This window comes from Rhinopithecus roxellana, chromosome 4 (assembly GCF_007565055.1).
Source record: "Rhinopithecus roxellana isolate Shanxi Qingling chromosome 4, ASM756505v1, whole genome shotgun sequence".
Lineage (NCBI taxonomy): Eukaryota > Metazoa > Chordata > Mammalia > Primates > Cercopithecidae > Rhinopithecus > Rhinopithecus roxellana.
This window is the reverse complement of record NC_044552.1, coordinates 28591621-28607545: the sequence shown is the minus strand read 5'-3', so window position 1 is coordinate 28607545 and position 15925 is coordinate 28591621. Positions and strand designations below refer to the sequence as shown.

Sequence of the window (15925 nt, the reverse complement as noted above, 5' to 3'; positions counted from 1 at the left end):
ACTCACCTTCCCTGCCTCCATGAACACCCAGTTAGTTGGCCTCCCTCACTGGATCTCCCATTTCCAAGATTTCTGGCCATCTTCTGGTCTTAGTAATTTTGAATTCTCTTCCCTTTGCTTCACGATCCTAGTTTTCAAATTTTATTTCTGCCTTGAGTATGCAATGAGCTCATGGAAAGGCATTTCCTAAGACAATGACCTATAACCCAGCCCCTCCGCCAGAACTCACCCAACATCCTTGCCTAGGATGACAACAAGAACAATGATCAAGTTTGAGAAATTCTGATTTCATTCTAGTTCAACAGCTTTTTAAAAATGTGTGTGTGTGCATGTTTAAAAGCATGCACCCAACAGCTTAAAATGAAGAAATCAAGGGAAAAAACCAAGATGAGAAAGGTAACAGGTAGCAATCATGACTAAAGAAAAAGGAAGTTAAAAGTAAAAGTCAAGTTATAAGGTATATTTGTAAGACAATATTAAGTGTAGGGTAGAATTTTCAATGTCTCCTATAGGAGAAATTAAGAGAAAGTAGCCCAATAACCACTCATGCTTCTCCCTCCCCACCCGAAGCATGCACAGCTTGCTCCCTCACGTCCTCCTCAAAGGGGCCTTCCTTGGCTGACTCACCTAATGGCAACCCTCCTCCCACCGCACCCTCTAATCCTGTTCTTAGCTGTATTGTTCTCACAAGCACTCCTATCATCAACTCCATACTATGATTTTTACCTATTTATTCTTTTTAAATTCTCATTCCCCTCTAGCTTTCTAGAATGCCAGCTCCATGAGGGCAACAGGATTTGTCTGTTTTGTTCATTGCATTTAGAGCCTACCTGGAAAAGAGCAAGTGCTCAACAAATTAGCTGAATGAGTAACTGTAATACAAATATACTTCAATTTTATACTATTATTACTGATTATGTAAAATACCTCTACTTGTTCTTCGACACAATTGCTTAGAATAATATAAGATGAACTATTATTCCAAAAGTCATGTAAAGTCACGCACTCTGTATCCTACGGATACCTTACTAGAAAAACAAGATATGAAACCACAACCAAAGTATAAAAAGAATATACCAGAAAATGTTTCCTTCTGTGATTCTCAGCATTTGTATGGACTGGAATAAAGGTCAAATTCCTCTCATCTATATTCACCTACATTCATTGTCGCCCAAACTTTCAGTCTGGGGTTAAAAAAAAAATGTAACAAAACAAAAAAGAGAGAAAAGGAAAATTCTCCTTTTGCTGGCGATTTTACAAATACCCCAAGTCCCTCCCTGGTGCTTGATGGTGCCTTCTTGTTGCAGCTAAAGGGAACCAGGCTGTTTAGTGGGGGACCGAGGCTGGTGGTGTGCGTGGTGGCCTGCCGACACCACAAGTGGTAGAAATGCTGGTGCAGAACAGAAATGTGAGTCAACCCTGGAAAAAATGTTAAAAAAAAAAAAAATAAAAGCAAAATCCCTCTGGTGCAGAGGGCTGAGAGGCTAGAAGAGAAGCCCATCCTTAACTTCACCTGTAAAAATAAGAATGAAAAGGAAAAATGAATGAGAAAAGTAGGGAGGAAGAAAAAAAGACAAAAAAGCATAGAAGAAAAGGGGAGAAAGAGTAAAGGGAAAAAGAAAAAGGGAAACAGATGAGTGACAGATAGGGACAGCAGCAATGGGGAAATGCATCGGTGGGAAGTGAAGTGGCAGCAGCAGGGAGGGCACATTCCCCTTGCTTTCCAGCACCTGTCCAGTTAGAGGCATGATGGCAGCAAGGGACCAGCAAGCGGGAGAGAACACACCAGTTTTCTCATCACCAGTCAATTGCAGAGCCAGGACTAACTCCCGCTCATTCACAACACTGTGGAGTTTCTCCTGTTAGCATCAAGACCGTGGAAATGCATATAAACATACATACATCTATACACACACACACTGCATATATATATACACACATGCATATATACACATCTATAATCTAGGCTAACAAAAATCACTTCGACAGAAAGGCCAAAACTGTTTATTTACGGCTGCCTATAAAATAAATGAGATTATTTTTAAAATATGAACAAATTACCTCAATATTACCAGACCACCTAAACCCAATGGAAATTTAAAGGGTGTTTCATCTAGGATAAAAGTTGTGACTACTGCGTATACTTGGAAACAACTTAAACAGACATTCCAGGCCCTAAACTTTCCCCAGAGGTAGGAGTGTCACATTCTTGTTCAGGGCGGGAGGGCTTTGCTCAGCACAAAAGACTACACAGCATGCTTGTTTACATAACGAGGAACAATGCACACTGCAGAATATGGCGTGGGAAATTTAGTCATCATCAGTAGAAATGCAAATCTCCTTATTTTACATTCTTCTTTTTGCACACCTAACCCCCAAGGGTTAAACGCAGCCAAAGCCTCTATGGAGTTGAACCAATCAGCTTGTCTCTTGATGACATCATGCCTCCAATGGGACAGAGCTGGAAAGGGCGAGGCAGCGAGGCCACTTCTGGACTTGGCCTGAAAGGGTGCCCTCCCAGTTGCTGCCACTTCACTTCTCAGGAAAAGGATTCAAGAGCCAAGGGTCTCCTCAGCTACCATTTCAGACAAAGCTAGGACATTCCCAAAATCCTGTGCCAGAAATTATTCTCAGCTTATACAAAATGCATACAAAGCAAGTCCCTGCTCTTCACCCATCTCCCACTTATTTAATATTTATGAAAGCTGATTACAAAACACAAATTTATCATTTAAGCCTTTAGCCAAGTTTTAAATGACTCCAGTGTTTATGTTAAGCAGACAAACAGCCTTCTGTGGTTTTCTCTTTCATAAACTTCAATCCCATTCAAAGGCAGGTGAGAGGCTGTTCTGGTCATCACAAACTTTTTATCCATTCAAACCACAATATGACCAGAAAGACATTTTTGTTCTTCCTACAAGGTATTTATCTCAGATGTTAATTGGTGCTGGTTGTGTGTGCTGTGGGTACCTCACACTGTGCAAGAGACAGAGGATGAAGACACACAAAAAGGAAATTCTGCCACAGGAGCACACAGATGAGATGCTGAGGACACTGCCAGCTTGATGAAGGGAAAACAGGTTTCTTTCCTATAGTAGGAAGTGGGAAAGGCTTAAAGTTTTGGATTTTTAATTTTGTTAAATTTACGTATTTTTATTTGGAAATGTCTGTATCAGTGCAGAAAAACAAAGTTTTAGAGACACTGGATGCCATTACTTTATATATCATTAGTTTATTATAAAGAAATAAAGTTTAAATAAAATTTATAAATTTAGTTTATTAAGACATGGAAATTATTTATATGATGAAATATTTCAGGACTTCAGTGGAAGGAGCAGCTTCACGTGATGTCATTTCAATAGTGATTTATTTCTGTCTGCATTCTTTCCAAGAATGTCACCATCTTTAAATAAGAAATAATCCTGTCACCTAGAACTACTTTGGTGCCTCTATATTCTGCGAGAAGAATTTTGTCTCCAACTTCCACACTAATTGATCGAATCTCTCCACCCTTTCCTTTACAGCCTGATCCAACAGCTACCACTGCTGCTTGTGATACTTTTCCGTGAGATTTTCCTGCAGGCATAATGCCTCCTTTGGTTACAGTTTCAGCTGCACTCCTTTCAACCAATATTCAAAGAGTGAAAGAAATTTTCTACATGCTGGCCCCGCCATGACTCCACTGCCACAGCTTTGGTGCTTCCAGTTAAATGATGAATTTCTCCTGCTTCCCAGCACTCTCAATATCTAAGCCTTGTAGTTCATTTGCAAGTGAAGATTAATTTACAATTTATATGCTAGAGCCATGTTTACTGCTCCAGCATACAGCCATCTATGCTTGCTGAGAGTTGGTAGAAACAGTGCCAAAAACTGCTATGTCACTCAGGGTCCCTGCAGGAAAAGATGGCACAAATTGTGCACCTGAAGGAACTTAATAATGGGATTATTTACACAGGTTTGGGTAAGGTGCAAGGAGGGGAGCTAGTCACAATGAGGAGCCTTAGGTCAGAAGGGTCAAAGGGAGGGACCATTTACTAGAACCCAGAGAGAACAGCTATTGGGAGAAGGTCCCTCTCAGGAGTGGTGGCTTTCAGTAGAGGAACACAGCCAGTCCAACAACCCCTTGGCCTATTAATGTACGACACATAGGCAGATAGAAAAGGGTAGGAACTGGACCTGAAGGGCAGGTGGAAAATGACCTGTGCAGCATCTAATGGTTGGAGAACAGTTTCAACAACAACAAACCAACCAACCTTATGATATAGCTATACAAGAGAACACTCAACCTTTTTAGAATGATGGTCTGAATCCAGATCTTATTGATGCTGTCATGGTAAGATATCTACAACATGCAGTAACTAGTAAGAAAAGCAAATTATAATCAGTAAATACACTAAGATGCCAAATTTGGATATGTATTAAATGTTAACAGAGGTTAAGTGTGCATGGAGGGATGTAGGTGAATTTCCCACTCCTTATCTATATATCTTTAAAGTTTTATTTATGTACACCTTCTCAGTTTGTCCTCTATTATATCCCAAGCATCATTAAGACAACAAAGAGTGCTTTGACTTGACTGGAGAACACAGAAAATAACTAGTGAAGCTTGGATTCAGATCTCCTCTTAGGCTGAGCTCTTCCAAAGGCAAACTATGACTTCTTTGTCACCAAAAATACAATAGAAAATAGGAAGAATGCTAGTGTCATTAACAGATACGATCACAGAGGTTTACCTTAACCAGGCCATCTTTCAGAAGTCAAGTTGCTTAGGGTAGTTCAACAGGGCTGCAATAACCCACAATAAGGAGCAGTCTGTATTTGGAGAAAATGACTCCCAGATCTATTAGACATACATGTTCCCCAACTGGACATCATCCCAACCAACCAACCAACCAACCAACCAACCAACCAACCAACCAACCAACCAGCCAGCCAGCCATTTGCTGGCCATTATGTAGAAGAATTTATTTGAAAAATAAATTGTAGAGAAGGCTGTAGATTTCTCTACAACCTCTCTTCTCCTCTCAGGGAGTTCAACAGAAAGCTCGTTAACTTCTCAAATGAGAAAAATGGGGAAGGTGCCTGCCCTACTTTCTCAGGCTGGGTGGGCTCTCCCATCCCTGCAGTGAGGCAGAGCTGTATAGGAGGATCACCAGTTGAAGGGTTTGAACTCCAGTGGTTCCCCATGACTCTGCCACCACCAAACAACAAAGAAACTACTGCAAAGAGCTCTGCCTTTTTGTTTGTTTGTTTGTTTGTTTGTTTTGAGACAGAGTCTCACCCTGTGACCCAGGCTGAAGTGCAGTGGTGTGATCTCCGCTCACTGCAACCTCCGCCTCCTGGGTTCAAGCAGTTCTCTTGCCTCAGCCTCCTGAGTGGGTGGGACTACTGACACATACCACCACGTCCGGCTAATTTTTGTATTTTTAGTAGAGATGGGGTTTCACCATTTTGGTCAGGCTGGTCTTGACCTCCTGACCTCAGGTGATCCACCTGCCTCGGCCTCCCAAAGTGCTTGGATTACAGGCATGAGCCACCATGCCCGGCCTGAGCTCTGCCTTTCTTAAGGTCTGAAGGCACTCCAGGCCTCAGTCCCCATTCTCGGAAGCTCCAAGCACAATAGTAACATTAATATCTACCACTTAGTCAATACTTTATGCATGCTAGGAACTACGCTAGGCAGTTAAACACATCTCTAATTGGTAAAATACTCTGAAACACAGATCTAACTGCCTCAGTTTCACAAATAAGAACAACAACAGTGAGCTTACTGAGGTCGTCCATGCACCGAGGTGGAGATGGCGGAGCTGGGGCTCAAAGCTGGACCTGCTGACTCCCGAACCTGAGCCCATCTGCCGTCCTGCACTTCCTTCTAGGAACAGCGTGAGGAGCTCCCACCCCACAGCCTTCCTTCTGCCTCCCCAGGCCTCACAGTGAGGAGCTGAGCTAGGCCCAAGCACTTTCAGATCCTTCAGAGCAGAGTTCCCCACATCCCGGGGTCCAAGGACAACAAAGAAAAACATCAGCAAGGACAGGATATGGCAAAGCAGGCTACGGGCACTGGTCAGGGATAGGGTGGGAAGCAGCCATTAACTAATGCCCTATTCCAGGAAAGCCTGCCAAGGCCCTGGGTTTAGAGCCAATCACTGGGGGAAACACTTTTGGAGTTTCTCTTTAGAGAGCGATATCCACAGAAACCAAGTATAATATCACTAAGAAACAACATTGAAAGGTTACATATAAGGGGCCCTGTTAATGTTTAGGATGTAAGCAAACCTTGGTCTTCTGAATTCTTTCCAGTAAGACCTCAATTGCCTTTAAGTTTTTTCAAATTTAAAATGTAGCAGGGCTTCTGCATTTCAGTCACACTAGAGAACTGGCCCACAACACCTAGATCTTGGATAGATCTAGATGCCTGGGCCATTGCATGCACTTGCAATCTTTATCTGCACAGGTGATATCAGCAAATGAACCTCCTCTCGATGCAAAGAGACACTGGCTTGTGAGCCCACACAGCCAACCTCAAGCCCAGCTTTGCCCAGGTGATTTTGTATTTCTTGGCCAGGAGGAAACAGTGGAGCAAATAAGACTGCCCAGAAATGCTGCATGTTAACAGGACATAAATATCCTGGGAAGAATCGCCCAGCACTGCTGACCTCTCCGGGTGGGCATACGCTCAGGAGCCATAAGGAAGAGGTGATTCATTGGACTGGTAAAGCTGATTTCCAGCCCGTTTAAAGCATTCTGAGACACTCACTGCCTTGATAGCATATCTAGGAGTCATCCCTCAGTATCCACAAGGGATTGGTTCCAGAACACCATTTGGATATCAAAACCTGTGGATGTTCAAGTCCTTGACATGAAATATTACTGCATATAACCTACATACATCTTGTATATTCTAAATCATCTCTAGATTACTTATAATACCTGATACAACGTAAATGCTATATGTAAGTAATTGTTATACTGTATTTTTATTTGCATTATTTGTTATTGTTGTTTTAGGTTTTTCTCCCGAACATTTCCATCCACAGTTGACTAAATCCACAGACGCAGAACACCATGGATATGGAAGGCTGGCTGTACTCATCTCTTGGCCTGATGCTCGAGGCCCTCTCACTACCTGGTGCAAATCTCGCTTTCTACCCTTATTTCTCATTCTGCCCTTACACACACTCAGCACCCTAGAGAAACCAAATGACCTGAGCTTTCCTGGCTCCACGCCTCTGCTCATGCCGCTCTCTCCACCCACTTCTCCTCGTTCCACCAGCTTCAATCTGGTTTTAACCATAAGACTTAGTCTTTTAATTCCATGTCAAATCCCACTGCTCTAGTGATCGTTCCTGAATCTCTTCCCACCCTCTCATACCTCCTGTCTCCACTCCCCCACCCACTGATTTTTTAAAAAATCTCAGACCTGGGTGAGAGTCACTGATGTTTTTCTCTCTTGACCTCTGCAGCCATTTCAGAGCACACTGCACTTATATTCACCCGCCTCTTAAATTTATCTTAAACTTTTCCTACAGCTGACTGTAAATTAGTAAAACTCTGTTTTAAAAAACAAAGGTAGAGCACACATTCCTACAAATATACATACTCCAGTGTGTAATCTCCCGGCACCCCCCTCCCCCAAGCTATCTCACTCATAGTGATTTTCCACGAGTGGCCAGGCATCTAGCACAGGCTCACCAAATCTTTGTTTACTAAGCAATGAAAATCTTCTGCACAGGATTCCTCTGTCTCTGCCTAATCAGACTCTTAAGCTTCATCTTCTACCTTATCTGGAGATAGTGCTGGAAGCACAGCCCCCGCCCCCAACCCCGTTCCTTCACTGGAAACAGACTGGCTTTGGTTTACATAACTTTCCAGCACCTACCCAAATAGAGTTGGGTAGGGCATTAAGTCTACAGATTGTTCAAATGGACATGTCAGCTGTAGTGTTCGCTTCCTCTTGAAGAGCTAAATGCAGTTCTTGAAATTATTCCTCAGAGACAGACCCAGTCCACTTCAAAGGCAGCTTCCACTCAGTAAGAAGCTTGCAAGGGTGGTACTTTTAACATTCCCAGGGTGTTTACCTATCTTTGAGAAACACATTCTTCTGCTCAGGGAGACATGCCATAGGTCGCTGAGAAATACTTCGGTACATATTTCCAACTAATAATGGCTATGAAAGAAAACTGGGCCTCTGACTCCCAATGTTTTCTACTCCCTAATCTTCGTTTCCTGAACCACTTAGCCCTCTTCTGCCTGACCAATCTGGGAATGTGGGATGGGCAGGACCCTTCTGCTGGAAGAAGTATTTGGCCTTCCAGGACAGCACAGTAAGAATAATCATGGAGAAGCAGGGACTAGAAAAGCCTTCCTCTTGCAGCTGTAAAAAAGAATGAGATCGTGTCCTTTGCAGGCAACATGGATGCAGCTGCAGGCCATTATCCTGAGTGAATTAACACAGGAACAGAAAACCAAACAGTGCAGCATGTTCTCCCTTAAACATTGGGTACTCATGGACATAAAGATACAACAATAGACACCGGGGACTACTGGAGAGGGGAGGGAGTAGGGGCAAGGGCTGAAAAACTAACTATTGGGTACTATGCCCACTACCTGGGTGATGAGATCAATCGTATCCCAAACCTCAGCATCATGCAATATACCCATGTAACAAACCTGCACATGTATCCCCTGAATCTACAATAAAAGTTGAAATTATATATATATAAAAAGAAAAGCCCCCTGTCCTCCCCTAAACACCCCATCACACCTCTCAACTAACCCTGGATCTTCTCTCTTCCTCCTGAAGGACTCATAGGAAGTACTCCAGCTCATCTTAAGCATCTCCAGGGTGAGCATGATTCTCTCAATGGGGCTGATGGGATCCAAATATTTCCAAACAGCATGTCATTTCTAGAAACTGCCCCTCCCTCAGCCCTGCTCTGCTGGGGCCTCCACCAGCTAATTTAACCATTAATGGACCTGTCTTCTGTGATCCACGCTACCTGAGGCTCACCTCTTCCTACGATTGTCAGAAACACATTAGTTACAGAGTGAAGGAACCAGAGCAACCCTGCCCAGATCCTGGGCCTGACAGTTGGCACTCAGGGGAGCTGTGGTGGGCTGCGGCCAGCCTGGCCAGCCCAGCTCCCTGTGACGTCATGTCGGCCTTACCTCATCCCACTCCGAGGCGAAGGAGGGTGACTTCTCCAGCCTCTTCTTCCCAATGCTGCAGTTGGATAAGGACTCGCTCCGACTCCCCATGGTAGCGTCCTCTGTGGGTGAGCAGGTCAGGAGATCAGAGTCAGACTTGGACAAGCTGCGGCTGAGTTTGAGTTCAGCTTTAGGTTTGCTGGTGGGAGGGGCTCGGCTCCTGGCCCCACTCCGGTCTCCTTCCTCAGCACCACCAGGGTGCGGAGATGCTGTGTGAGTCAAAGTTTCAGGGTGTGAGCGGCTGTTGGTGGTGGGCAGGCCTGTTAGGTAGCCCACTCTCTTGCTCTGGTCCAGGGCACTGGGTTGGGAGGCTCCAGGAGCATGCACACCCGTCTCCTCCAGCTGCATGCTGGCCTTGTGGCAGGCGCCCTGCTGGGGGGACCCGTCTGGATGGCTCTGGCCAGCAGTACAGAGCAGCTGGAAAGGGTCCTGCCCCACCTCGCACACCGGGGAGGAGCCGTGGAGGAGGCCTGAGAATTGCTCTGGGACCTGCCCGTCCTGCCCCTCCGCAGAGTCCTGGCTCCGGCTGCTGCTGCTCCGCCTGTGGTCTTGGAGTGGACGGAGAGACAGAGAAATAAAAAATTAAACGTGGCAAAAATCAACAAAGTTCCAATGCAGCAAGCATACGGCACAGCAGAGGAATTCACAGAGAAACAGGAGAGAAACTGGATAGGCTGGGGAGGGGGAGAGGAAAGAAGAAGAGAGAGGAAGGAAGACAGTTTTCATATTGTTCTTAATGTTCAATTTGTACCCAAAGTCAGAGCATTTATGAAATTTCAAACACTGGCCTGATTAAAGCTATCTGGCAGCCTTCCCTGTTGTTAGATTTCTGTTAACATCAACGACCAGACCTTGCTATATAAGGCGAGAAGAGTGTTAACTATAATCTAGAGAAAGGACACAAGTCAGGACAGAGTGAGTGAACATGGAGCAAAAGTAAGAGCGCCAGTGGCCAGTGAGCAAGCGCGAGCAGTGAGACTCACTCCTGGAACATCTGATACATTTCCATAAAGGCCAAAGTGTTATTTAAAGGCCACCCGCCCTCCCTTCCTTTGGCAAGCAGCAACAGAAAAAAAAAAAAAAAAAAAAAAAAAGAGAGGTCACGATCCACAACCTGCAACTTCTGGAATTCCTTAACAGAAACAAAACGGCAGAGAAATAACTGCTTCCTTCCTCCAAGGGGGCCATTCCGAGTTCCAGCCTCATCCTTCCTTCCTCAGGGAGCACAGACTTTTCTTTCTCTCTCTCTCTTTTTTTTTTTTTTTTTTTTTGAGAATGTATACGACTTGCTTCTTCCAAAATCTCCCAGCTGCTCATATTTGTTTAAGTTTAACCTTAGTTGATCCACTGAAAACAAAATGGTCTAATTTGTCAATGCCAGGAGACATTTGCAGTTCTCTCGACTTCCCCAACATCCTAGAAATCTGACACTACTAGCTCAGGAGGCCAACTACTACTGTACACTCAAATACCTCGCCCTGAAGTAGCATAAATAGTTGGTCAAATCAGAATCTAACATCAGCACTACACTGGCACACCCAGGGGCCTTCCCTTACATGAACTCAGTCCCATTAAAGATCTTAACCCACATCATCAGAGTAAATAACATTATGTTCTGCACTAGCTCACATTCCATAATATTCAACTTTATCTTCTCTATACGTGGAATCTGTTGCACCTACAACAAACAATTCCCTAGTCTGCTCAAAACTCTCAAGAACTATTCATGAGCTCAGAGAATCTTAGAACCAAAAGGGTCAACTATGTTTACAGATGAGAAGGCTTAGTGGTTACCCCAGGTGGTGGGGGAGAAGACTTTAACCCAGGAGCCTGAAGATCTGGCTCTGGTCCTGGCTGAGCTGTTCTCTAGCTGTGTGGCTTGGCAGTGATTTCATCTTATCGGGCCTCAGTGTCTAAAGTAAGTGGGCTGGGCTACATGATACTTAAAAATCCCTTTAGGCCAGGCGCAGTGGCTCAAGCCTGTAGTCCCAGCACTTTGGGAGGCCAAGACGGGCGGATCACGAGGTCAGAAGATGGAGACCATCCTGGCTAACACGGTGAAACCCCGTCTCTACTAAAAAATACAAAAAACTAGCCAGGCGAGGTGGCGGGCACCTGTAGTCCCAGCTACTCGGGAGGCTGAGGCAGGAGAATAGCGTAAACCTGGGAGGCGAAGCTTGCAGTGAGCTGAGATCTGGCCACTGCACCCCAGCCTGGGTGACAGAGCGAGACTCCATCTCAAAAAAAAAAAAAAAATCCCTTTAATGTCATGATAGTGATGAGAATCCAGGTCTCCACCATGTCATGATGGTACACTTCTCCCACTTAGGGAGACGAGGCCCCTGCTTGGGTACCTCTCCTGTTGCTGCCTACACAGTACCCACTCTCCCTCATCAGCACGCCTGAAGGCCCAAAGCCCCTTCTTGAGGTTCAGGTCTGCAACTGGAGAGGGTAGCCAGATGAGGAGGGGTGCAAAATGAAAAGTGCTTTATAAACACAACGTACTAAAACACAGTCTCCAATGCCCATGCATGACGCTACTGTCCTGTAACAGTGGTTCTTCCAAAACAGGCTTTAAGAAATAGTCTCAACAACCAGCTCTCACAGTGAGCCCAACTTGCTGAGGTCTGAGCGGCGATACATTTCCCCCATCTCTCCCCTCTCCTCCCGGCTCCAGAAGAGCATTTCGGTCTCCACAGTCTGTTCAGCTTTTCACGAGTCTAGAGAAGTGACCAAGGGCAGCCAATTAGCTCCACTTTATGGCTCTGATTACTTATCCACAGGAGCACAGAAGCACCAACTTTGGCATGTCCCTCCTCTATACTTTTTTTTTTTTTTTTTTGAGACGGAGTCTCGCTCTGTCGCCCAGGCTGGAGTGCAGTGGCCGGATCTCAGCTCACTGCAAGCTCCGCCTCCCGGGTTTACGCCATTCTCCTGCCTCGGCCACTGGGACTACAGGCACCCGCCACCTCGCCCGGCTAGTTTTTTGTATTTTTTAGTAGAGACGGGGTTTCACCGTGTTAGCCAGGATGGTCTCGATCTCCTGACCTCGTGATCCGCCCGTCTCGGCCTCCCAAAGTGCTGGGATTACAGGCTTGAGCCACCGCGCCGGGCCTACTTTATTTTTTTTGAGACCAAGTCTTGCTCTGTCACCCAAGCTAGAATGCAGTGGTACACTCTTGGCTCACTGCAACCTCTGCCTCCTGGGTTCAAGTGATTCTCCTATCTCAGCCTCCTGAGTGGCTGGGAGTACAGGTGTGTGCCACCATGCCCAGTTAAATTTTTTGTATTTTTAGTAGAGATGGGGTTTTGCCATGTTGGCCAGGCTGGTCTGGAACTCCTCAAGTGATTTGCCCGCCTTGGCCTCCCAAAGTGCTGGGATTACAGGCGTGAGCCACCGCCCCCTGCCACTCCTTTACACTTGACCACTTTGAGACTTTCAACCCCAACTCAAAAATGCTATACCCCAAAGGTCAGGTCCTGAGGAATGAACAAGCCCTGAAAACTTGAATCCTTTAGGGAAGAAGGAATGTTGATTACACAGGAGTTTCACATAGCTTAACCGAGGCCCCAGGAAGCCACGACTCATGGCTATGAATAATTACATACAACAACTGGCAGCCAGAACTGAGCTACCCAGTGGTGTTGCGTGGTGGGGCTACAGTCGGGATGACACATGACCACTTAATGTGGCTCTGGTCAATAGTACTTCGCAGGAGAAGCTGATGGGGACAGTTAATCAGGCTGCAAAATTTGCCATCTCTGGGATCACATTATAATGGCCAACTTCCTACAGATCCTGGCCCAAGGTACAATGTCCCTCTGCCTATATTTGAATGCAAGGTGACTTTGATAAAAGGAGCACAGGCTTCTACTGCTTTGTATCAACTTCCAGCTTCATATTTAACAACTAGGAGCTAAGGGACCAACAATGAAAGAAAACACCATAGCTCAGAACTGGGGGCCAGCCTGGCTCACACTGCCTGGGTGGACCTCAGAACTCAGGCCACAGAGAATGTTCGAACTGCTGCTGTGGGAGCCAACAATGCAGGCCCTGTGAAACAGCCACCCATTCATGCTAGCTATCAATGATGAAAGAGAGACAGATGCCAAGGGCTCAATACCAGACACAAGCCAGGGGGAAGGAAGTGGGCAGAAGGAAAGAATGGAAACTTATGGAGGAAGGAAATATGTGGTGTGGAGGAAGAGTCTCTGAGGGTCATAATCCTATTAGAGAAACCACAATCCGCCAATATTGTGTGGAATATAAGAAATGATGGAAAGAAATTCTTATAATCATATGACTTAGCCAGGCAATTCCTAAGAAAGACACTTTGGTATCTGAAAAGCTTGCTGAGATCTAAGAGCCTAAGGCTGGTGTTCTTGTTCCCATTAAAAACTACATCCAAGGCCAAGATGAGTTTTTTTGGCAGATCAATGGGTGGGAAAAGAATTACTCAATGGTTTCTTCCTTCTGCAAAGTAAGGATAATATAAGGTCTCTTAGGGACAAGGTGCTAACAATAGAGTACACTGATCAAGAAGCAGTTCTTAAGCAAATCACTTCTTTGTGCAATTCTGGGATCTTAATTGGGGGATTGTTGTAGTAATTAAATTATACGTGTAATGCATTAAGAACCATGTCTGGCACATGTCACACTCTCAACAGATGTTAAAATTGTTATTATCCTCCACACAGTATCCGTTACAACACACTTTGCTCACAGATGAGACCAACTACTTCTCCGTTCCTCACAGGTCTGTCACAAGGATCATCAAAGATAAGGCACATGAAAGTACTGTGTAAGACATAAAGCACTTCACAAGCATTCATTACCTTCACCATCCTCGTAACTCTGAGCAGCGCAAGGAAGGGACAGAAGGTAATATGGTGAGAGGGCTGAAGTGAGAAACTCTAAGACAGGCCCCAGAACTGTCACTGTAACCACTCATCCCATCGACAAACGTATGAAGTGTCTGACCTCAGGAGGCACCCAGGTGATATGAGGATAAAGAAGCCGGGTGTGGTGGCTCACGCCTGTAATCCCAACACTTTGGAAGCCTCAGATGGGAGGATTGCTTGAGCTCAGGAGTTGAAGATCAGCTTGGGCAACATGGTGAGACCTCATCTCTATAAAGAATTTAAAAATTAGCTGGGTGTGGTGGTGCACACCTGCAGTCCCAGCTACTTGGGAGGTTGAGATGGGAGGATAATTTGAGTCCAGGAATTCAAGGCTGCAGTGAGCTATGATTATGCCACTGCACTCCAGCCTGGGAGACAGAGCGAGACCTTGTCTTCCCCAAAATAAAATAAAAATAAAAATAATTAAAAAAAAAAATAAAGACACCAAGTCTGCCTCAATAGATGCTTTAAGACAGGCATAAACCATATGAATGGCAGATAAAAAGGAAAGTCTGCTTACTTTGAACCAGAAGGTTTCTCAGAAGAGGTAGCTTTCGAGCTGAGCACTGAAGGAGAAGTAAGACCTTGTCAGGCTTACAGAGAAGTAAAAATACATTAGAAAAGGCAGAGAAAGGGCAGGTGTGGCAGCATATGCCTGTAATCCCAGCACTTTGGGAGAATGAGGGAGGAGGATCACTTGAGCTCAGGAGTTAAGAGACCACCCTGGGCAACAAACCTTATGCCAGGGACTAGTGAAGTTGCAGAAGAGACCCTTAGGCCTTTCTCCCACGCTACTTCCCATGTTCCCCGAGCTCTGCCCTTCCCACAGTCTGCCCTTCTAGGAGAGAAACAAGGAGATAACGGCACAAAGGGAGGGAGGCCTGCTTCTTATGCTACCCATACATCAAGGCCAGCTGCTCTACTCAATAAGGCACACCAGCATGCTAATTCCCAATCCCATCAACTTGTGATCCTCATTCATTTTCCTTTTACCCTGTGAGCTACCGAAGCAAGGGGTCTTCTGTGCTGCATTTTAATTACTATGATGAGCTATGGGATCTCAAGGGCTTTTGAATAATAACATTTTAACATTTACACATTTTCATTCACCTCTGCCCACTTAAGGCTGAAGAATGCAGCTCATGTGAGGAGTTGCTAACTCAAATCAACCCTCAGGCCCAGAGAAGAAGGCTGGGGGACCCAGTGTCCCAGGTTGTTTTGTGTTCTCTGTATCATTAGGATTGGAATCCTCCAGCTGCCTAGTGACTATGGTGAGCGTCAAAAACCATGGATGTGCAGGAGAACTCCCAAGTACATGGCTGCTTTCAGAGGGTCACCAGGCTCTCCCTGGAAGGAAGGTCCTGACTAGGTTATTCAGACATTTGCTGAAGACTGCAATTTGATGAGACAAATAGACTGATAGTTCGTTTTGGTCCATGCATCATGAGAAATAGAATAAGAGCTAGATGGGGATTCAAGAAGCCCATGTTTTAGTTCCAGCCCTGTGACTTTTCCTCTTCAGGTCTCTTTCAAAAAATGAATGCCTGGGATGCATTCTCCAGGGCTTTGGAATTTAGGCTGATTTGAATCTGTGATTAAATGACCTCTCTATGGTCCCTTCTAGTTCTATGATGTCAAGAACATGAATAGCAGCAAGGCTTTTGATGAAATGGTTTTAGCCTCGTGGTTAAAAGTATAGGCTTTGGATTCAGTCACACTAGGGTTTAAGTCTCAGCTCCAATACCTAACCTTTTCTTCCTCAGCTCTGAAACAGGGACAAAAATAGCCCTACCCTGAAGATCTGTCACGAGATATA

At 45.1% G+C, this 15925-nt stretch overlaps 1 protein-coding gene and 1 pseudogene across 7 annotated transcripts in view; both read right to left on the bottom strand.

Moving 5' to 3' along the window:
* The window catches only part of ANKS1A (ankyrin repeat and sterile alpha motif domain containing 1A), a 201027-nt gene that overhangs the window by 66351 nt on the left and 118751 nt on the right, over window positions 1-15925 (bottom strand). For all 7 annotated transcript variants that reach the window (XM_010389623.2, XM_010389622.2, XM_010389619.2 and 4 more), the window contains one exon: window positions 9169-9755. In XM_010389623.2, the coding sequence (XP_010387925.1) occupies window positions 9169-9755 (587 nt within the window). The remainder of the gene's footprint in view (window positions 1-9168; window positions 9756-15925) is intronic.
* Window positions 2068-4209, bottom strand: LOC115896828 (annotated as a pseudogene).